This window comes from Silurus meridionalis, chromosome 3, assembly GCF_014805685.1.
Source record: "Silurus meridionalis isolate SWU-2019-XX chromosome 3, ASM1480568v1, whole genome shotgun sequence".
Classification (NCBI taxonomy): Eukaryota; Metazoa; Chordata; class Actinopteri; order Siluriformes; family Siluridae; genus Silurus; species Silurus meridionalis.
The window spans coordinates 26,731,331-26,755,016 of NC_060886.1; the positions used below are offsets into that span (position 1 = coordinate 26,731,331).

At 35.4% G+C, this 23,686-nt stretch overlaps 1 protein-coding gene across 2 annotated transcripts; it reads right to left on the bottom strand.

The window, feature by feature from the left end:
* Positions 1–4,083: 4,083 nt before the first annotated feature.
* On the bottom strand, positions 4,084–22,363 carry zmp:0000000936 (interleukin-1 receptor type 1). Of its 2 annotated transcripts, XM_046845608.1 has the most exons (12): positions 22,133–22,361; positions 19,632–19,671; positions 12,632–12,718; positions 12,122–12,374; positions 11,062–11,242; positions 10,303–10,474; positions 8,628–8,690; positions 8,403–8,535; positions 7,244–7,389; positions 6,828–6,971; positions 6,223–6,390; positions 4,084–5,784 (listed from the first exon to the last, which is right to left on the bottom strand). In XM_046845608.1, exons 3-12 carry the CDS (start codon positions 12,714–12,716, stop codon positions 5,366–5,368), a joined length of 1,764 nt encoding a protein of 587 aa, XP_046701564.1. In that variant the 5' UTR covers positions 12,717–12,718; positions 19,632–19,671; positions 22,133–22,361; the 3' UTR covers positions 4,084–5,365. The 2 variants fall into 2 exon arrangements, with proteins under 2 accessions (XP_046701564.1, XP_046701565.1); XM_046845609.1 differs by lacking the exon at positions 19,632–19,671 and having other exon boundaries at positions 22,133–22,363.
* Positions 22,364–23,686: the final 1,323 nt, after the last annotated feature.

Here is a 23,686-nt window from a genome sequence, read left to right on the forward strand (position 1 = left end):
CATTAACATGATCAGTGTCTTCACATAGATCAGGGGTGTCAAACTCAGTGTCACATCCGACCCGCAAGATGATTTTATATAAATCTATTATTATTGTTATTAATGGCCCAGCGATATGAAGCGCTGATAACACAAACTACAGATCCCATAATGCAGCGCTTTAGCTGCCTTACCGAACGCTAGACTACCTGAGAACATTCCAGCTTCAATCAAGTCGAGCTTCTGTTGATGTATTTAACCCTATTGTACAGTTATTGTGAAACAGCGCCTCACAGTGGTGAAGAGAAAAGTTGATTCTGAAAACTGAGCCTTTCAACACCGATGGGATTCTGAGTAAATGTTTAATGACCCTGGCGGTAAACACGTGTCTTTTATTTGTGGAGCGAATGTGGCTGTAATTAAGGAATTTAATCTAAGACGATCTACGAGACAAAACATCAGGAGAAGCTGAAAAACCTGAATGCAGAGCAGAAGATACAGAAAGGAGAAGAGTTAAAGAAGAATCTGACATTTCAGCAGATGTTTTTCACCAGAGCAAAATCACAAAGTGAAGCTGGTGTGAAAACAGAGGAGAAATCAGAGGCACATCAGCAGGTTATTTACTGAGGGAGAGTTTCTGAAGAGCTGCATGATGAAGCTGTGAGACGTCTTGTGTTTAACAGGAGATATTTTTATGGAGAGCAAAATATTTTAAGTTATTTACAGTTTAAGATAATTTTTAATAAAATGGCATAAAAGCAAATAAATCTGATTGTTTTAATTTGTTGTTGTTTTAACGTTTACTTAAAAGCACAATTTTTATTTATTTGTTCAGGGTTTTTTTGCAGCATGTTCATATTTCTAACTTGTATAATTTTGACAGGAGATATTTTTATGGAGAGCAAAATATTTTAAGTTATTTAAAGTTTAATTTTATTTATTCTGGAATAATATTCCTGTCTGTATTTATTCAAATTTATGTTCAAAAATTGTTTTAGTGTGTTCAATAAATGTTTATCCTGTTCGGCCCGCGACCTAAAGTGCGCTTTCAGTTTTGGCCCCCTGTGCAATTGAGTTTGACATAAATTAATATCATTAATTATTAATAATAACATATAATTAAAGGTAAATTGAGCAAATTTGTTATTTCAGAAGTGTGTATCAAACTGGTAGCCCTTCACATTAGTCGGTACCAAGAAGTAGCTCTCGGTGTCAAAAAGGTTGGTGACCCCTGGTATAGACAGGACAAAAACCCCTTCAACTGTTGAGCAGTGAAGATGACATTATTTCAGAATTTTTCAATTGTTTATAAATTGTTTTCTAATTTTGATCTCCAGTGTACATGACAGAAAACATTATCAATGTACAGTAAAACTTTATTTCAAGGAGTAAATTCAAGGTATATATATATATATATATATATATATATATATATATATATATATATATATATATATATATATATAGGTACACCTGTCCAACTGCACATTAACGCAAATTTCTAATCAGCCAATCACATGGCAGCAACTCAGAGTAACTCAAATAACCACTCGTTACAACCGAGGTATGCAGAAGAGCATCTCTGAACGCACAACACGTCGAACCTTGAGGCGGATGGGCTACAGCAGAAGAAGACCACACCGGTGTGCCACTCCTGACAGCTAAGAACAGGAAACTGAGGCTACAATTGCACAGGCTCATCAAAATTGGACAATAGAAGATTGGAAAAACGTTGCCTGGTCTGATGAGTCTCGATTTCTGCTGCGACATTCGGATGGTAGGGTCAGAATTTGGCGTCAACAACATGAAAGCATGGATTAATCCTGCCTTGTATCAACAGTTCAGGCTGGTGGTGGTGGTGTAATGGTGTGGGGGATATTTTCTTGCCACACTTTGGGCCCATTAGTACCAACTGAGCATCGTGTCAAGGCCACAGCCTACCTGAGTATTGTTGCTGACCATGTCCATCCCTTTATGACCACAGTGTACCCATCTTCTGATGGCTACTTCCAGCAGGATAACGTGCCATGTCATAAAGCACGAATCATCTCAGACTGGTTTCTTGAACATGACAATAAGTTCACTGTACTCAAATGGCCTCCACAGTCAACAGATCTCAATCCAATAGAGCACCTTTGGGATGTGGTGGAATGGGGATTTGCATCATGGATGTGCAGCCGACACATCTGCAGCAACTGCGTGATGCTATCATGTCAATATGGACCAAAATCTCTGAGGAATGTTTCCAGTACCTTGTTGAATCTATGGCACGAAAGATTAAGGCAGTCCTGAAGGCAAAAGGGGGTCCAACCCGGTACTAGTAAGGTGTACCTAATAAAGTGGCTGGTGAGTGTATATATATATATATATATATATATATATATTTGTATATTTTGTATATAGTTGAATATAGCCAAATGTTTATTAATGTTAATAATGTTTATTAACCAATATTTATTTTTAGTTGTATGATTGGAAAATAGTCAAGTCAAGAAGCTTTTATTGTCATTTTAACCATATATAGCTGACGCAGTACATTGTGAAATGATTCGATGTTTCTTCTGAACCCTGGTGCTACATAAAACAACATAGAGCGACATCACACAACATAAAGCTCCATACAGAACACAGAGCCAAGGACTAAAGTAAGTGTCTTCGCCACAACATGCATGGTGTGCAACCTAGTGCGCAGTGCAGACAAAAAAACAGTGCACCAGACGACAATACAAGGCAGTGTGGAACAGATACACAATATAACACATAATAGCACTGACCAGTAAACCTACTGTATATAATATACAATAAAATGTAAAGGATGTAACTCTGGTCCTGAGAGGTTGGGAAATGGTCCTGTTTAGATTATTGTTGTGATTAACGTCTGGCATGTTTATTTAATGTCAGTCTAAAGAGTAATTGATGCTTTTACACATTTATGACATTTAAAGTTGTTGTTGTTGCAAAATAAACCTATAACCTATTTCTGTGTAAACACACAATCACATCTACTATTCATGATAAACTCAGGGGATCACATCTGGTGTTCTGCATGTAACTAAATCTCACAAAAGTAAGTACACTCCTCACATTTCAGCAACCATGTTATTATATCTCCTCAAGGGACAATACTATAGAAATGAAACTTGACTATATTTGAAAGTGGTTTTGACATGTACACTTAGGGTGGACTCACTTTTGTTGCTGGTTATTTTGTTTTGACAATAATGGCTGTATGTTTAGTTATTTCCAGAGGACTGTACATCTATGCTGCTATACAAGCTGCACATTGACTACTATAACATATATGCACGATTCATTTCTATAGTATTTTGAGAAGATATACTAACATCGTTGCTGAAATGTGAGGGGTGTGGGTCTCACCTTTGTGATAGATAGAGAGACATAGCATTAAAGGTGGGGAGAGAGAAAGTGTGTGTGAGAGAGAGAGAGAGAGAGAGAGAGAGAGAGAGAGAGAGAGATGGGGAGCATAAACTGAGATAAATTGCTGGGATTTTTCAATTGAATGTAAATGATTTTGCTTCACTCACTAAACGCATGCAAATTATTTGTTGGAGGTTTTTTGATCAAAATTATTATTATTATTATTATTATATTTATATGTCTTTATTATTGGCTAGTGAATGTAAGTAATAGATAGATAGATAGATAGATAGATAGATAGATAGATAGATAGATAGATAGATAGATAGATAGATAGATAGATAGATAGATAGATAGATAGATAGATAGATAGATCTTTTTTTTTTTTGCCAAATTGACTTTGCTTGATTTAACCAGCAGGGGGAGAAAGCAGTATACAGACAGATCTTGGTGAGAAGAGCGTTTCCCTACTGCATGTTCATGAAACATCTAAACTTAGAGCTCCCCTTTTATTGTTAATGAAAAATCATGATGTATAAAAATGGATTACAATTAAAATTCAAATGTGCCACTGTCATGAAACTGGATATAGAGATGATTTAGTGGGTTTAATGCTGTTTTGAACATATTGTATAATTATCTGCATTTTTCCAACTGTTACAATATATGTTACAATAAGTAACATAAACTGAGGTGTGATAAAAGAAGAAACATGGTATCACATAGTAAAAACAGCAACAACTTTATACAAATTTACAAAAATACAATAAAACTGCAAAATCAACAATACAGCCAAAGTATATTTAGCATAGGGTAAGATAAAAACTTTATAGATTCATCTTCTCCTTGTACAATAGCATATATAGTTATAATTATAACTATAATGTTCTGTTATAGTAATTTATACACACAGCAATATGAAATTAATAAAGAATATCTACATGACTCATCATTTCTCTTTCTTTTAATAGAAATAAGTGCATCATTCAGTCAAATATTAAGCACACATAGTAGTCCTATTGCAGATGACATGCTCTTAAAGCCAGTCGACTAAATCAAAGACCAATATTACCTAATTCTATATTACTATCAACCAATAAAGAATTAAATAATGTTAACATAACATCAGTAAATTAGGCACCTGTCAGAATATGGCGGTGATGTCTGTGAAAAACATTTTGTTTTAAGGTTTTTTTGTTGATAACATGAATTCTGCTTTAGATAATGCTTTGGTTTTTCAGCTGTGTTGTTTGATATTTGTAGCTGATGCCTCTCCCTGCTGTGTTATCATTTACAAGCAATAGCAGATGGCATCATATTTGATGACTGAAAACTGACTTTAAGATCATAAATATAATCACATGAAAAGAACCAGTGACACAAATGGCATAAAAGCTACATTATCTTCTTTTTTCCTTTACGTACTGTTTGGAAAGTACTGTTTTTTTAATATGAACATGTGCTTTTGCTGAAACCTAAATCTCTGAAACTAGATCAGGACTCACGAAACAATAGAGTACACAACAACAAACTTTATAAAACATCAAAGCTACAGATGTTGTGTTGGCCTTTTGTGTTAAACCTCTATGAAATTATGCAAAAGTTTTTTTTTTTTTGAGTATGTAGAGTACTGTGTGTGTGTGTGTGTGAGAATATTTACACAATATTTACTGTGGTTTGTTTGTTTTATGTTTTTCCTGCTTGCTAGAAACAAGAAACCTCAACCTACTCAACCAACTGTTTTCTTCAGCTTGTGCTTCCAAGGTTGAGCAGAAGTGTGCTTGAAATTCACAAATGAACCTTGAGTTAAAGCAAACCATTCTCTGTGTTCTTACATTCTTTTTCATGTTATTTGTGAGAGGTCTCACTGTTTATTTCGATCAGACTGCAGTGATCTTCTGTGGACATTTCAGCCAGAAGTGAACACTCAAGTGCGCACTTTAACCACACTGCTTCCTGAGCTCTGTTACTCATTTTAACATTCTCAACACACGATTCCAGTCATCATTCACACGGTAAATAGAAATTTTCTCTTCGAGTGAAGCTTGGCTTTGCCTCTCACTGGCATGTAGTAGCGCACTTTCCTCCAGAAACGAGCAGACAAAGTAAACGAAGAGAGAGACTTTTCATTTTCTTCTGTAGCTTCCTTCATACTTGTGCACCTCCAATTCCACTGCTTATTCCAGGCCTGTAGAGCCCCCTGTTTATCGCGCAGGAGACGCAGTGACTCGGGGAGGATGGAAGGATCACTGAGCTGCTCCATCTCTAGCAACATCACAGAGAGTGAGTCATCTAGTAAGGCTTGATGGAAGCCTGCCTGCTGCTCGAGCCACGATGACCCGTCTGAACTGGTTAGAGATGAGCCAGTGTATAACAGCAGCAGTCGACGACAGAGGTTCATTGTCTCCTCTACCACGTCTGCCATAGCTAGAAAATAGTTTGGAAAAATGTATATATTAATCATTTTGCTTTTCTTCAAATGTGAGGAAGTGTTTGGATACCAGCAGGTTATGAGCAATTTTACAAAAATAAAAAAATACACATCATGAAACTTAAAAAAAATCATTTTTTTTAATAATGTCAGAGAAATACCTCTCAATGATAACGTGCAGTGTTTCTATGTTAGTATGTCTGTGCAATGATGTCACTGTGCACTAGTTCTAGTCCAGTCCCTTCTAGAAATGTGTATAAAATGTGGTGCATTGGTCATGTCATTTTGAGTCTGTGTGTGCATTTAAAGAGCAGCATGAAAAATTAAAAATGAATATTAATAATGTCTTTAAATAATGGCATAATAATGTAGCGATCCCTGTCTCATAATTTTAATAAATGTATAATAATCTGGGTTTGCTTTGGCCCCTTTACCTTGTCCAGGTAGATTGTCCCGGCCCAAGATGAAGAGTCGGTATCCATAGCGTTCCTCCAGGACCTTTGGCAGCGTCTTCACAGCAAAAGCCTCAACCGCTTCACTCAATGTGTCCCCGTGAATTCGGGGATACACCACATAAGCATCATACAGTTTCCCATCACCCTCTGTAGGCAAAAACAACAGAACCTTTAACAACCAAAGAACTAATCTGGAAATGGGAGATAAATATCGTTTTTTAACACAAACAGAAATGTTGCATTCATTTACATCAACGGTTAAAATACAATTCTGCTATATAGGCCTGTTTATTTCATCACAATGTTAAAAAATAGACAAAAATGTATTAGCTTGAGGAATTTTCAAATGAAACTGAAATCTATTGTTGTAGAATACCTGCTCCTGACAAACTGTGCCACGTGATCAACTAGCATATTCTTATTCTCAATGTAGGCACTAGTATAATTGACACCTCAAAGGTATTTGTTTAATTTGTTGCTTCCTGGTGTTTGGGTTTTGGAACGGAAGTGTCATTTTGCATGCTCTTCACACAAGTGTTAAAATGAGCTGAGGGGAAACAGGGGTTTCCTGGTGTTTAGCGTACCTGAGCTCGGATACAAGAAAGGAAACAGGGTCCGGAAGAGCAGTGCAAACTCCACCTTAAACTCTCTGTACAGGAGAAATCCCAGGACGAAAAGAAGAAGTATTGTGGTGGCCAGAAATGCAATCGGCAGGATTAGATCAGGATCTGACAACATGCCAGAAATGTTAATAAAAATTCAAACCCTTTAGGTAAACCAGCAGTCAATTCTACAAAATAATAATAAAAGAAGAAGAAAAATACCAATTTCCAAAAATAATCTTTTTTTTCATTATATTAATTGGGAATTATAGTGAAAATCAAAAAGAATATATAATGTATCAAAGCAGCCAAAAGATTCTCTTGAAGCTACTAAGATCACTAATATAATCAGTGGAAATACTTCACAGCAGTAAGTAAAACAAATCGTGTTTTCTGACCTGCAGGCTGAAGTACGAAGTAGCCAACAGCAGTTCCTCTGCGATTTACGGCCCTGCAGGTAAAGTTTAGGTTAAAATCTTTCTCCAATACCTGAGACACCAACAAGATTCGCTCCACCTGCCAACCCTCAGCCACCTCGAGCTCCCTGCAAGCACAGTTACAATCTGTTTACTTCATAGACAAACAATAGGAACAAAATGAAGTACACAGAATGACAAGAAATGATTACAGCAATACATTTACAGCAGCATGTGAACAAAAATCTATGCATGGTGTCTGGAAATAAAACTGCCCTCATGTAGTAGTGACAAGATGGAGATAAAGTGTGTATATTTGCACTTCTATAAAACAATCAGAGTTTTATAGAAACTCTTCTTCTCTATAGAAAGTCTAAAGGAGCTCTACTGAAAGATTTAATCACAAAATTTTAACATCATTTCCTCTTGAGCAGTAAGACAAAAGGAAATGTTGTAAGAATTGATTATGTAATGAAGACAAGCAGTTCTGTGAAAAGATTTGTTAAAATTGCTGAGATTACTGATCTTGCATGTCCAGATATATACACAGTGCAGTGTTTTGTGTAGCCAGCTTTGGAAGAACCTATGAATTGTGTAACGCTTCAGGATGTTCCTGGACATAACATATGCCATAGTAGCAGAAGGAAAAACCCATCATTCTTTGCTGTTTTTGTGGTAAAAAAAGTTTACATAAATCCAAAATCTCTTTCACTTTGAGTTGATCACTGGATATGTGTTTCTTCATTGGGTTATTTTTTATTATTTTTTTACACTGTAACAAGCCTTTAACACCCGAGATAAAGTCAATGGCAAACACAACGGTTTTTCCGATTATAGCGTCATAACAAAGTAATTGTATGGTTAACTGAAAATGCCCCACTGTACTTTTCAAATCATCCTGATGGCAGATTAGAGTGTAGGAAAAAGACTGGGGAATGTAAGTAAATAATAATTTTATGTTTATTAATTTTTTTTAGGACTCCTTTATGTGTTTTACTGTAACCATAATTTCACTCTAGCAAACTTAAAATATAACAGCATTTGAATTACAGCAGCGTGTCAATTACCTCCGGGATGAATTAAGTGATCTATCAATCTGTCTGTGTGTCTGTCTATCTCTATCTATCTACGTCAAACTCACCGGAGGGGTTCTTGGTGGATACGCTCAGAGGTGTTTGAGGAGACATAATTGCCTTTCATATCCCAGGACATAATCATCATTTGGACTCCTTTGCCAGGTAAAAACACACGGCACGCCTTGTTAATCGCCGAACCTGCTCATACATAAACGTGCAAACAAACATGAATCATTTTGTTTGGTGTTGAATCCTGTGTGTATTTAAAGACAGTTTAAAATGCAGCTAACCTGGAGCTATTTTCAAGGTGTCTTCGGTTGGCTCAATCATTTGAGGTTTTTTTGATCTTGTCTCTGAGGGAAAGCAAAAAATAACAGCTGTTACAAAAATGTTACAGAAAAATAATCAGCTGATGCAATAGGTGTAATCAGTGTGGCCACTACAACCAAATAAAAATGTTAGTCTTTGGTAGATGATGTGCAAATATAGGTTTAATTAAGTAGGGTTTAAAAAAAATAATAATGTATTGTAATCCACTGATACTTTTATTCAATGTTTACAGAATAAAGGAATAAAAACATAAGAAATGTTGCTTGTAACAATAATGTTGCTTGTAATAAAGAATGTGTAACAATTTATTATTCTATAATATAATATATAATATAATATAATATAATATGATATGATATGATATGATATGATATGATATAATATGATATGATATGATATGATATGATATGATATGATATGATATGATATGATATGATATAATATGATATGATATAATATGATATGATATGATATAATATAATATAATATAATATAATATAATATAATATAATATAATATATATAATATAATATAATATGATATGATATGATATGATATGATATGATATGATATGATATGATATGATATGATATAATATGATATGATATGATATAATATGATATGATATGATATGATATGATATAATATAATATAATATAATATAATATAATATAATATAATATAATATAAGTGGTATATTACATGCCACGAGCCAGTCCAGGAGACTGTTTACAGTTTTTCTCAGCTGCTTTGGAGCATTTCTCGAATTATCCTTAATATTTGCAAACCAGTAAGTGCATTTCTCAAGACAATTTATACAAACAGCACAAAACATTGCATTTCTTGCAAAAGCCTATACTTTTCTCAAAATCCTTAGTTCATCTCTGAAAAGTAAGTGTCGATGAACATCTTATTCCCATCAGAATGAAAAGTCTCTTTGTCATCATTCACAAACAAAATTATCAAAATGTTTAGTCATGTTGTTAGTATGATGGCGCACAGTTTCTGGATTTCTTGATATTGTCATTCTGATGGCAATGAGATGTTCATTGATACAAATACTTTTATTAGATAAACTACGGATTTTTAGAAAAGTACAGGCTTTTGCAAGAAATTTAAAGTGTTGTGCTAGTTGTACTAATTGTTTTGAGAAAGGCACTTCGTGGAATGCAAATCTTAAGAATGATTCAAGAAAAGCTCTAAAGCAGCTGAGAAAAACTGAAATGATCACAAATTAAATCCAATGCATAAACTCTGATTAACCCTAACACACTGTTCAGATTGGGACCCTTCAAAGTATGGATCCAGCCAACTGCTATTGTAAAAGGCTAATACATCACAAAAGCGCCTGTTTTCAGATCTCATGACACTGTGACCATGCATTCCCATCAGAATAGCATAGATACAAAATTCTGTTTTAGAGACATAATTCTGTTTCACCTATTTAAAATTCTCCTTAAAATGCATTCCTGTATTTACAAATCAGGGTTAGGTTACTCAAAATAAAGCCAGGAGGTGTAGAAATACTCTCAGGATCAATAATCTCAGTTCAGTGTGTGTTAGTTGACGTTTAACTCAACTAAACCATGGAAAGTAATTGTAGCTGTAGTAGTAATTGTAGTTTCTGTTTCTCACCGACTATGTCACACTCAATAGTCTCTGTGGCTACACTGCTGACTCCACTGACGTTAAAGATCATCTTGCAAGTATAAAACCCAGCATCGTTGGGAGAAACTTTGAAGACATTCAGCATGAGGTTATTGTCAGTGAAGTGAAACCTGGACCCTTCCTGAAGAAGCTCACAGCCCTGAAAGAGCAAAGAAAGTTCAGATTTACATTGAGGCTATGATTATAATTTCTGTATATGATCACACAGGAAAGCTAGATACATTTGATGGTACTTCTTTAAGATATAAGCATTTGTTAAGTGCTATTATTTATGTGGTAACATAGAATAAAACACTTTTACTTACATAGCATAAAGCACAGTAATTTGAGAAGGACAGGAGTAGTAATTTCTCAGATTTTTGTTATTTTAGAAATCTATTATTATCAAAAGGATTGGAAACATACTGAATTAATACTTTGAAACTTAGTCATTCTTTTACATAGAATTCAAGTGGAAACTTTTCCCTGATATTTTAAGATAAATGTGACTAAATTATAGAGAGGATGCAAGGGCATGGTCAAGCACCGGTTTGTGAATGAAGGGCGGACCTGGAGGAAGTGACCAGTATGGATCAAACGCATGCGCATAACTGTACTAAAAAGTGTTTCTTTTGCAGTGACCGATGGAGAGAATAAAAGGAGGGAGACAAGAGCTTCAAGAGTGAGCTAAACATGCACACACACACACACACACACACACACACACACACACACACACACACACACCTTGTACCAATGTATAGAGTAGCTGTCCACTTTGCTGGTAAAATCACTTAAAGGACATCTCAGGTTATCATTCATTTGACCATGCATTCGCTGCAATGCTGTCTGAGGACGGCGACATGCTCCAGACATCATCTCCTCCACCACCAGAACCCTCACCTGCTTATAGCACTCCTTTGGAGTTCTGCTCAAAGGTAAATGAGAAAAAGCAAACCATTATTGACTGTTTACTGAAAATCATATTTTAGTATGTTGCTCTAGTTTTGCACTGATTGTCCCCTACAACCCACTGGGCTCTCACAACTAAACTAGAGTTATATTTCTAAACACACTACAGCATACAACATGGACATACATATATACTGTACATACATACAATACAACATGCATTCATAAATTGTGCTCCAACATGGAGTTTCTGAAACTAAAAAAGGGGAATAATTTTGCAAAGTGTTTTATAGACAGGACAATAATATTCTGCGTTTAATGTACAATCACATTCTCGTAATAAAAGTTGCGTGCATAAAACTGTATGAAAAAAATAATAGTATAACTGCTGTATCCTGGTTTCTGCTTTTCCTATTCCCATATGACACTACAGCGACTCACAAAGGTTACATTATTACCACTTTACAGTATATATTACTGCTCTAATATTCAATAAACATTGGAATCACTTTAAGACTCCAACAATCAACATAAAGAACAAAGCTGTTATTTAAAGGTGTGACTTTTACCCTAGGTGATAAGACAGAGACTGATGAGGATGATTCTGAGGCAGCCAAATTAAAACTCCTTAACCATTAGAAATGTATATTATATTTTAATTTCTTCACAATTGGTTAGTAATGTTTTGATTGAGGTTATAAATGCAGAGTTAAACTGCAGATGCACAGGATCATCTAAAATAATGAATTTTTAAAATGCCAATTTCTTTAAAATTACACAAACTTTCTTGTGGTGAAGATCCATGCAAAAAAAAGGAAACATTTAGATTTTAAAATTGATATACTAGCATTAAGATGAGCAAATAATAATTCGGAGGTACACAGGGTTTATATACCTGACAATGCATAAGTAATGGCCCTGGTGTTCCATGCTGATGTTAAGGAACATCAACGAAGACCCATGTAGTAGAACATGGTTCTCTTCTCCTGTGAACTTTAGGCCGGTCATCTGGTTGTACCACGTCACATTATAAGGGATGTTTAAATAATCTAAAAAAATATCCTTCACCAGTTCACAGTCTAATAACGCTGCCTCATGTGGGACTGCAAACACACGCTCGAACGTTGCTCCATGATCTATACAGAAACCTGTGTGCACGCACACACACACACACACACACACACACACACAGACACAGACACACACACACACACACACACACACACACACACACACGCACACACATACAAATAAATTTAAATCTGGCATGAAAGGATGATCTGCTTTAAAAAAAAAACTATGAATGTAAGAGTAGTTTAATCCAGTTTAATCTAATCTATTAATCTGTTACTCTTGCTAAATCTAGAGTAAATTAAACACACACACAAAATAAACACTGCATTACCCTGTTCTAAAGATTCGTTGTGTGATGCCGCACCAACACTGATGATCCATGTGAAGAACAACAGAGTAATAGATTCCACAGCCATGTCTATAAGACACACAAAGACAAAGAACATCAACTCAAAACCTCTCTACACTTTTCCAAACACAGCTCTGTGTTCAGTGCCCGAGTGACACTTAATTTCAGGACAGGAAGCTATAACCAAGTTATAAATCACATCTGAAGCCAAGCCCAGAGAAGGCGAATAAAAAAAAATTATAATAAAAAAAAAAGCATAAAGACAGATTTTACATTTATTAACAGGATTTCTAATCTGTTCTTATGATATATTAGTAAATAAAGTTTTATATCGCATAAAAACATTCAACCAGTTCTTGGTAACAAAATCAGACCTTACTCAGTTTACAGTAATTTATTTCTAATTTCTGGCCAAATTTTGTACTCCTGCACCAAAGCTGTGTTGCCTGGAATATGCAGAGGAGGAGAGAGTAAGGGGAAGTGAGTAAGAAAGATTCATTGTCTCTACATACTTTATCTTTTGTGTCATTCTACCAACCACAAGTTCCTGCTAAATAATATCCCTAAAGACTTGCTCACGCATCTAGCCTACTGCAGTGAAGCAAAAGTAATTATATATATATATATATTTATAATTAAAAAATCCACATGCATGATCTATTGAACTATATGCTAAAACAATCAATAATTAAAATAAACTGGATAAATGTTTACCTTTTTTATAATTGATTTCACTACAGCTATGCTTTACATTGTATTGTATTTATTTTATAGTGTTTAGAGATGTTAAAGTTTCAATAAATGGAATAAATGAGATGCCAGAAAGGACTGTGATTAAGCATTGCCAATCCACCCCCTGGCACCCAGAGGAAAACCACACAAACCATTCCAGACGATTACATCATGAGGATGACTGAGAGAATAGGATGAGTGTGCAAATCAAACTAAAATGTAAAACTTTAAAGGATATAAAATAAAATATTAAAACGTTTTTGTTGTTGACCACATAATTTCATATTTCCTCTATCACCATTTCAGTGTCTTCAGCAGTGTTGGGCAATAACGCGTTACTTTTGACAGTAACTAACACTGTAACGTTACTTTTAAAAATAAAGTAACTTCGTTACCGTTACCGTATGGTGCGTTACCCGTTACTTTTTTAAATGAATGAATTTGGGCTGAAGTGTAGACTACAGTCTAACCTGCTTACAGCAGCGTCGCACTGTAGGATTGGTGGATGAACCACTGTAAACAGGAAATAGACGCACTGTGGGCGTGTCTCCGTTTATTCAGGTCTGTGCGGCAGTAATGGCGAGTCGAGGCGAGAGCAAGACGAGTTTCTCAAAATGGAAATATGCATTTATTTCACTTTAGTTGAGTATAAAGACAAAAACTTTCAAATGTAAGCTGTGTCCTTCTGGTTCGAAGCTCGTATCTATTGCGATAAACAGCAACTCCAATCTGTCGAAGCTCCTCCAGAAACTCCACGCCTCGAGGAAGCTAGAAGCTAGAAGCTAACCGGGTGTTATGTTGTACAGTGTTGATAGTTTTCATACTTCAGCTGTGAAAGGAACATTTTTAAGAGCTCAACACAACAGCTTTTATAATGCAGAAGCCACTTTAGTTTTTGATTGTGAATATATTATTCAGCTTGTTTTGTTATTTATTTCAGAAATCCTTGTGATATATTCAGTTTGTGCTGCTCTGACTTAAATAAAATAGTGTTTAAAAATGACTGTGTAAGTCAGTTTTGTGTTTGTAGACCATAACACATAAAAGGACATTAATGGAAACATTAAAGAAGGTTCTTTAAAAAAAGTAACTAAAAAGTTACTTTTAACAGTAACACATTACTTTTTGGTGTAAATAATCAACAAAGTAACTGTTAATTTTTGAATGAAGTAACGAGTAACTGTAACTTTTAAGTAACGAGCACAACACTGGTCTTCAGTATTATTTTATACAATGCTGTAAAAAAACATTAACCAAGAAGACTGGAAGTGCGTGTATGTATAAATATATATATATATATATATATATATATATATATATATATATATATATATATATATATATATATAACAGTTTGAGATATTTGACATACTTGAGGCCTTGATGTTTCTCACACTCATGGCTGATTCACTTAGAAGTTGAATTGACTCAGATTTTTTATTAGAATTGTGTGAAGTGATTTACAGCTACATGATTCTGAGCATTTTGGACAGTCACATGGTGAATCCCTCTTATCGGAAACATAGTCAAAAATAACACAGCCATGTGGTCTGTTATAATCACAATTCCACAGACATCCTATCTTTTCTCCAGAGCAAAGTTTATTTTAAGAAAACTATTTTTTAATCTTAAAGGCATAGCCTGGTTAGAAATGATGGACTTTTGGTTTAAATAAACAGCAATTCTTTGAAATAAATAAATAAAATATATATATATATATATATATATATATATATATATATATATATATATATATATATATATATATATTTGATGGGTGTTGATATAAAAATCCTTGGGTACAGTGCAGAGTTGAACCCTGAAGTAACTCAAATATTTACTTTGAATGATGAGCGTATTTGCTACAAAACTCAAAGTTCAAGATGTACCTCCGGCTTTGAGACCAGATGTAAATGTCAGTTTACTTGTATTTCACAGGTTTGGGATTAGTGTGACCATTTGACTTCTGCTTTTTTCCCCCCAACCTTTTTTTTTTATCTTTACAGAGATTAATATTTTTATGTGGGAACTAATATACACTCTATTGCCAAAAGTATTGGGTCACCTGGTCAAGTACGGTATCTGATATTTTGAGCATTGCATTTCACATTTAGTCCGAATTTGCTCTTATAATTCCCTCCACTCTTCTGATAAGATGTTCCACTACATTCTGGAGTGTGCTTATTGATATTTGTGCTCATCAGCCACAAGGGGATTATGAAAGGCAGGTACTGATGTTGGTGAGGGGACCTGGGGTGCAGTCAGCATTTCAATTCATCCCAAAGGTGTTCAGTAGGGATGGGATCAGAGTTTAATAGCAGGCCACTCAAGATCTTCCTCTACAAAGCAGGTAAACCAGATGTTAAAAGAGCTCACTTTGTGCACAGGGGCATTGCCATGGTGGAACAGATTTGGGTTTCCAAGATCAAGTGAATGCAAAATGTTATTATAGCGCATCTAAAGACGTCACAAGAACACTTAAATAAGTCTAAATAAGCAAAACATGATAGATGACAGGTTTTCTATCTTCTGGGAAATGTTTGTTTTTAGGCAAGATGCCAAACATGTTTCTCAGAAATGCTGTCCAGATTCTTTTTTTTTTTTTTTTTTTTTTTTGTTTGTTAATCACAGTTGAGGGCAAAAGTCTGCTCTCCCTGAAGCCTCTGAGTTATAGCCTGTTTTTTAATTGATATATAAAATCATTTTATTATATTAGAAAAAATTATTGAATCCTGCAACAAATCACATTACGAAAAAATTAATGTTTTGCCATGAAATACAGATCTGAGCTGAAGAATACATTATATAACATTACATTTATGGAGAGTTTAGAACAAGTGGTCATACAGTATCAACAATGTGTCTGAATAGTAACAGAAAATAACAGGCACAATGGGGGGTACTATCAAAAAAACAAAGCTGTGTAGGGGATATAAGAGAGTTTTGAAACAGTCAGGGTAGGGTAGATATTCAAATTTGTAAACCCAAACATACTACATAACTCTAACTGTAATTCATGGTCTTAAATAATCCTCTATTCACCCATGTATCTAAAGGAGATACAAACAGTTACACTTAGCTATATTACAAAACACTGTGCCTGCCTTGTGTAAGATGATGAAATATGTTTGTGCACTATTCCCAATCGTTTCTCATGTTACACGCTGACATCAAAAAACCATACAGCAAAATCCAATAAGATACTAAAATCTAGCCAACAAAAACACCTTTAGATCACAGGCTCTTGTAGGATCTTACATTTTTGTGTAATTACTGTGCCTTCTGTTTATTTGAACTGTTAAACTTTTGTCTTGTGTCCATGAGTGAGTTTAACCTCTAGTAATAGTGTAACATCACTATTTTGCTCATGTTGTGATATCTTTCATCATCACTGACAATTATTTTAAATAACAAGACATAAATAAAATGTAATTGGTGAAGCTTTCTTTTATTTGTATTTATTTAAAATTTACGGAAGGAGTCTCCAGTAGCTGCAATATTTCACCAAAGTAAAATCTACAGGACAGAGCTGATAACATGACAAGCTGTGATTTTTGAAAGAGTGGGAAAAAGAGAAGGTTGTGAGAGAAGGACTGTTGTCAGAGCAGAACCTTAATGGGAGTAGTGTTTGCTTTTTAACAATATAAAAATATTGCAAGTGTTTTATTAATTAATTTGAAAAGAAAAAGTTACTGAAGGTCAAAAAATATGTTTTGTGCTGACCAAGTATGTAAATGGGGATGCGAGTATTCACTGTATAGTGGAAGTAAATTTGTTTAATTCAGCAAAAAATGTGAGAAGAAACAAAAAGAGCAAAGCAAGAGAGCAATGACTCGATGTCGTCATTAAAAAAAGGAACTGCTGATTCAGACCCATGATCAGGAAAACTTTCATCATGAGCTTATACAGAGAACACTTACAAAGTCTGCTTCCTGCAGAATGGCTCACTCTGCTGATGCACTGCACAAGTTTAAGATTAAACTGAGAAATTTAGGATTTAATGATTTCATCCTGATTCATAATAGCACAAAACCCTTGACAGCATCATATAATGATTTAATGGTGAATGGTGTTTCTTAGGAACGAACATGTCAGACTTCAAGAAGTTTCTTTGGTTTTGATTTTTGCAAACCGCATCTGATGTTCCTCATACCGTTCACACGAGTATAATGCAATATTTGGTCATGAATATTTTAGACTACATTTCGATTAACTGTACAAGACTTGCATCAAGAACACTGAGTTTTGAGTTAAACAATATGTTGGTGCCACAACAATTAGCCTACCCTGTAAATTCTATTCATTATTATTATAGCACAGAAAAATGCATACCTTCAAGAGTGATTTTATGAAATATTTCAATAACAAAATATAAAGTTTTGGACAAAAAAATCAAGAATACTTTTTTTTTTACACCAGAATATTTGATAAATAAGCCTGTAGAAAACAATATAACTCTATCAGATTAGAAATGGCAGTGTTTTAGTCCCCATCAAGATACTACTTATTTTACTTAATTCTCACCAAAATCATTAAATTGTGTACAATACCGTTCTTAAATTTTTCTTCAAAAAAAGATAGCAGAAGCATTTAAACCACTCTCAAATATTCCTTTAGCACTGGTTATGTACAAACTAGCAATTATCAAACCCATAATTAAAAATGTAATTAATAGGCCAATATTAAACCTCCCCTTTATCTACAAGATCATAGAATAGTTTGTAGCACAGAAGTTATGCTCATACCTATATGAGGAAAACATTATATTTATCAGGATTCAGGCCTCCTCATTGTGCACAAAAGTTGAATCATATGTTATTTAGTCCGTTATTCAAACTTTCACTTCCAAATCTTCTTGCTTCTCAGCTTGTTCGAGACTTGTTTTGAGCATCCTTTCTTTTCACGGTTTATTCCAATTTTACTTTTTATATAATGCTCTGGTTTCATCTGGGAATATTAAATTATTAGCCAGACATTTCCTATTTCCTGTTTTCCCTTTAACAGATGCATCAGCTTTCAGTTTATTCATCAGCAAAACATTCTCATTCTCTGTGACCATGAAAGCACAATGAGAGAAAGTGAAATAAGATCTTTCTAGAAGATGTGCTATTTAAAAGGTTTCAAGAATATTCTTCAGTGATGATTGATATGGGAAAACGATGGCCTACTGTACACATGTCAGTAAGCTTTCCCAAATGCTCTGTGTGTGTCAATAATCCATGTAAAAAAAAAAAAAAAGTTCTAATCCCATAGTAACCACTACTTGGCTTGAGATTTTAGCTTGATCAGAAAATCCTTTCACTAAATCAACAGCCTAAAAAAAGGTTTTAAAGTTAGAAAGATGGTAGAAAGAAAACAATTTATCCCTAGGGCACAGACAAAGAATCGTGAGCACACTTTTCAGATCATGATTCATGTAATTTCATATCATCACTAATGTTTCAGAATTGTTTCCACAAATCACACAACAATCCTGGTTGCAAAGCAGATACCAATCTCTGAATACAAATACACTGAGGAGAAAAATGTGGACTATGAAAATTATTCCCAATTTGTACGGCTGGTACCAGGAAATGTCAGATGCATTTGACAGTGATCTTCTCACGTTCAAAAATTAACTACGGACAATGAACAGTCGAGTGGTCGCTTGGGAACTGTCTGTTGAGACAACCCTGTCTTTATGTGCCCTCAAACCAAAACCTTTCCCTTTCAACAGTAAGAGATCAAAAGTAAGGCTGAATGAACATTTAAGTCAGTGAAGTACAACACAAGCATTTCCAGAATGTTATCTGATAGAATAGTGTAATAGTATAAATATCTACAATTATGTAAAGCAAAATTAAAAAAAACACATCTAATAATACAACAAATATAACCTGCTTTCACAACATATGGGTGTAAGATGTCTGGTGAATCAGTAGCTCTTTGTATAACAACAAAGCAGTTATTAAATTCAGACAGGAAATTAGTGTATAATTAAAATTGGTGTATTTACAATTTAAAAAAACGATAAAGAAAATAAATGTCTTGAAAACTAAATACAATCTCAGGAGTGAATTAGAGACTACACACAGTTGTATGACTCATGATCCGGTGTGTCCAAGAACACTGTGTGACTGATGGTCAAATATCAAGCTGCGTCAGAGTGAGCGAAAATAAGGCCAGGACAATACCAGTGTTTATATAAGGGACCCAGGAAAAAGCTCAGAGGGTTTTTAATAGCACATGATAAAAAAAAAAAACAGCTTACCACAAATGAGAAATGTCCTTTGTGCCTGCTTACAACACACCTAAGAAAAAAGATAAGTCAGTTTTAATCATTTTTGTTCTTGAACCTACACAAAGAAGATGTTTTTTAAGAAGCTAACTAATGCAGCTTTATTGCATTGCAATTATACAAAAGTGTACACACAAACACACACGCGCACAATAGTGAATTGCCCTTGTATGCGTGTGCATGTGTGGTTTTTTATTAGTACACTTTCATTTTTTCTGCATCTTTTTAAACTCACACATACTTGTGGAGAACATCTGAACTGCCACACAGACAGAACATACGCTCAGGATTGAACCCTGGACCTGATCCCAGGTGTGACACAGTAAGGCTTTTTTCAATACATAGTCAGATTATATCAAGGTTCAGACAGAAGACTTTGTCTTTATACACTGCCCAATTAAAAAAAAAGTCACCACCTGGATTGAACTAAGCAAATAGGTAAGAGCCTCCCAATGGATATTTACGGCATGGATGATTATGTTTCTGCTGTCAATAAGTTATTTAACCCTAAGTGATGCAGTGAGTAGCTTCTCATTTCTTAAACAACCATGTCAGAAGACACATCCTGTGGTCGTGGAAATGTTAATCTGTTTCAAATGAGTCAAATTATTGCCATGCATCAATCAAAGAAAACATCTAAGGAAATGGCTGAAACTACTTATCAGTGAAGCTAATCAAAAACAAAAGGCTACAATTTGCCATGTGGTCTGATTAGTTTAAATTTGTTCCAGAGTGATGGGCTGATCAGAGTAAGAACAAAGGCAGATGGACTGATGCACCCATCATGCCTAGTGCCTACCGTACAAGCCTGTGGGGGCAGTGCTATGATCTGGGATTGCTGCAGTTGGTCAGGTCTGGTTTCAGCAACATTAGGAAAAGAAAATTAAAGAATGAGGTCAGCTGACTACCTAAATATACTGAATAACCAGGTTATTCCATTAATGGAGAATCTCCCATTTTTCTTCTTCCCTGATGGCATGGGCATATTCCAAAATGACAATGCCAGGATTCATTGTGCTAATATTTTAAAAGAGTGCTTCAGAAAGCATGAGACATCATTTTCACACATGGATTGGCACCACAGAGTCCAGACCTGAACCCCACTGAGAATCTTTGGAATGTGCTGAAGAAGACTCCGACTCTCCCATCATCAATAAAAGATCTTGGTGAAAAATTCTGTAACTCTGGACGGGAATAAATGTTGTGACATTGCAGAAGCTTATTGGAACAAAAAAGCTAAAGGCGGTCCAACGAAATATTAGGGTGTGTAACTTTTTTTGGACAGGCAGTGTAATACTGCAAGTCATGTTCACCTCAACTGGGACACTGGGACAGCAGATTCTAATTGTCAATAAACTCAAGAGGGCAAACTTCAATCCTGAGAAGCCAAAGAGCAGTACAGTTGCATATATTTATAATTTTCTTGCTTTAAACTAGCAGGTGTGTGTGTGTGTGTGTGTGTGTGTGTGTATGTGTGTGTGTGTGTGTGTGTGTCTTTAATAGATGCATATTTATTTCTGAACTTGCGATCCAGTTCATCTCAAAGCAATTGAATAGAATTTAGGTGTGGTGATGGGCAGGCCATTCCATAACAGATAAGAGTTAACAGATAACAGATGTTTGCTGTTTAAAATAATGCTTACAGAGCTTGGACATACACGCACCGCTCATGCCCTGAGGCTCTTTAATTCCACTTGATGGAGGGGACATTTCTCACTGTACTAAACTGTACTACACACTGTACACTCCAATTTTAGTATTTATTGCATGCCTTATTGCCTAAGTTTGTGGATACTGCTTTATAATCAATCTATCCATCCATCCATACATACTCTGGGTCATTGCCTTGTTGTGTAGTAAAATTCCTTTCAATTCGCTGCAGTCCAGATGGCATTGCATGGTGTTAAAGTATGGAATGGTGGCCATGTAGGTTTAGTATTTATTTTAGCTGGAATAAGTCTCCAACCTTCCCTGCTCCAAATCAACCCCAATCCATTACACTTCCACATTTATGCTTGACCGTGGGTATGAGGCAGTCTGCTAACATCTTCTCTCCTGTTCTCCATCTTACATACGTTCTATCACATTTTTGGCTCACACACAGAACCTTCTTCAGTCAATCCAATTCTTGTGTTTTTGCCCTTTAGGAACATGCAAGTGTTTAAAAAACCATAGAAGACTAGGTGTTTCCAAATGAGTGTATGTGTATGTGTGTATGTGTATCCTGCACTTTACTGGCCTGAAATCGACTTTGTGTCAAATAAAAACAACTGTCAAGCTTTGTATAAGTTCAGACAGTAAATCTTGGTAATGAAGTAATAACTTGAATCAAACCCTGCAGTGTGTCTGTAATACTGTTTATATAGTAGGAACATTCAGGACGTTCATCTCAGTTGTCCTAAATGAATCCGAGTGAGTATGACTTCCCGTCAAACCTCCACATGTTTTTCCCTCAAAAGAAAGAACGCCCTCACCTGTAACGCAAGGATTTCCACCGGTAGGTTCCGTTCCCCGGTTCCAGGAGACAGACACCGTGTGAGCGGGTTTGGGTTACAGGAGTAGCACTTTGTCCATAGACACAATGGAGAAAGTGTAAACCCTGTTTCCAGTGGAAGTCATCTCGCTGACACACAGTCTCAACCTTTCCATGCTCACAGCAACGTCTGAGAAACTGCATGTTGCAATTTCCTCTCCAGGGCTGGAGATTCTCCTCCTCTTGTTGCGCAATGTTTCGGGCTGTGACAGGCAAAGTTCTGCTCCAACTCCTTCCTCCTTCCTCTCCGTCTAACAGGATTCACTCACTGCATACTCAGATATTTCACTACACTTCTCTTGTTAGATATATTCAATTACTCGAACTTTTTAGATTCTAGTCCAACCACTGATTTGGACCAGAGCATACTGACCTCCACGTACGTGTGTGTGTGTGTGTGTGTGTGTGTGTGTGTGTGTGTGTGTGTGTAAGAACCAAACTCTTCAAGCCCAAACTCGTTAGATGTGTGTAGGTCGTATACATCAGTGGTGTACAATTTAAATTCACAGTGAGCTAAAATTAAAAATTGGGACAAATTGTGCATGTTTTCCCTTCACTCCAGATATTAACATTGAACCTTTTCATATGAAAACAAACTTTAGTTTTGCATAAACATTGAATGTGGAACAACCAAAGTTTAATATTATAAACACATGAGAAATTACATTTGAAATAAAACACACATCAGTGGTATTTGTTTCTTATTATGTCTCTCTCTATCTGTAGCTTTTCGAGTTCCTTTTAAATGAAAATCTTTTTTTCACAGGCCAACAACAAAACAACCAAAAATAATACTCATTTCCTTTAATTAAAAAAAGGCAATCTTTCAACTATTACCATTCCATGCCTTGGAGTAGAAAAAGTGCATAAAGACAACATTTCAAGCTCAGTTTGCTACACTCTGATCTACTCTGTTCAAGCCAGATACCTGCATCTCTTCTTAAATGCAAGTGCATCAATGTCTGGGTTTAGGCTCTGAGCTGAGGAAATCCTCAGGTTTGAGTGAAGGTGTTCATCAGCGAGACTCCTGAGTGGTGTTTTGTTCATCTTGATGAAGGAGAACAGTTGCTCACACAGATATGTGCTACAGAACACAGAGAGCATTTGAGCAGCTTGGGCACGGAGTTGTAGCAGTGTGTCAGAGGTAAAAACATGGAAACTGTGCAGCACACACAGAGTCGTACTTTGACTTAAACGTGTCTCCACACTGGAGTTCAATCAGCTCCATTTGGAGGTTGGGCAGCTCTAATACACATTCGATATGATCTCGTGGGCCAAATATAATTACACCGTGGGCCAGATCTGAGTTTGACACCCCTGGCCTACATCTTTCGACAGATCTATTTACAAATTCAATTCAATGTGGTTTAATTTGCGTAGCACCTTTAACTATGGACTTTATTAAAAATTCAGATTCACATAAGCTTACTTGGGTAAGGATTTGAATGGAATATATTCCTCCTTATAAATTCCTGAATGAACCAGCCAGAGTTTA

Excerpts from the sequence above, each read along its gene's own strand:
- zmp:0000000936 (XM_046845609.1), bottom strand. The coding sequence starts at position 12,716 with ATGGCTGTGGAATCTATTACTCTGTTGTTCTTCACATGGATCATCAGT. Across the intron at positions 8,536-8,627 it reads CACCTTGAAAATAGCTCCAG|GTTCGGCGATTAACAAGGCG; the intron begins GTTAGCTGCATT and ends ATGTATGAGCAG. Across the intron at positions 7,390-8,402 it reads ATCCACCAAGAACCCCTCCG|GGAGCTCGAGGTGGCTGAGG; the intron begins GTGAGTTTGACG and ends CTGTGCTTGCAG.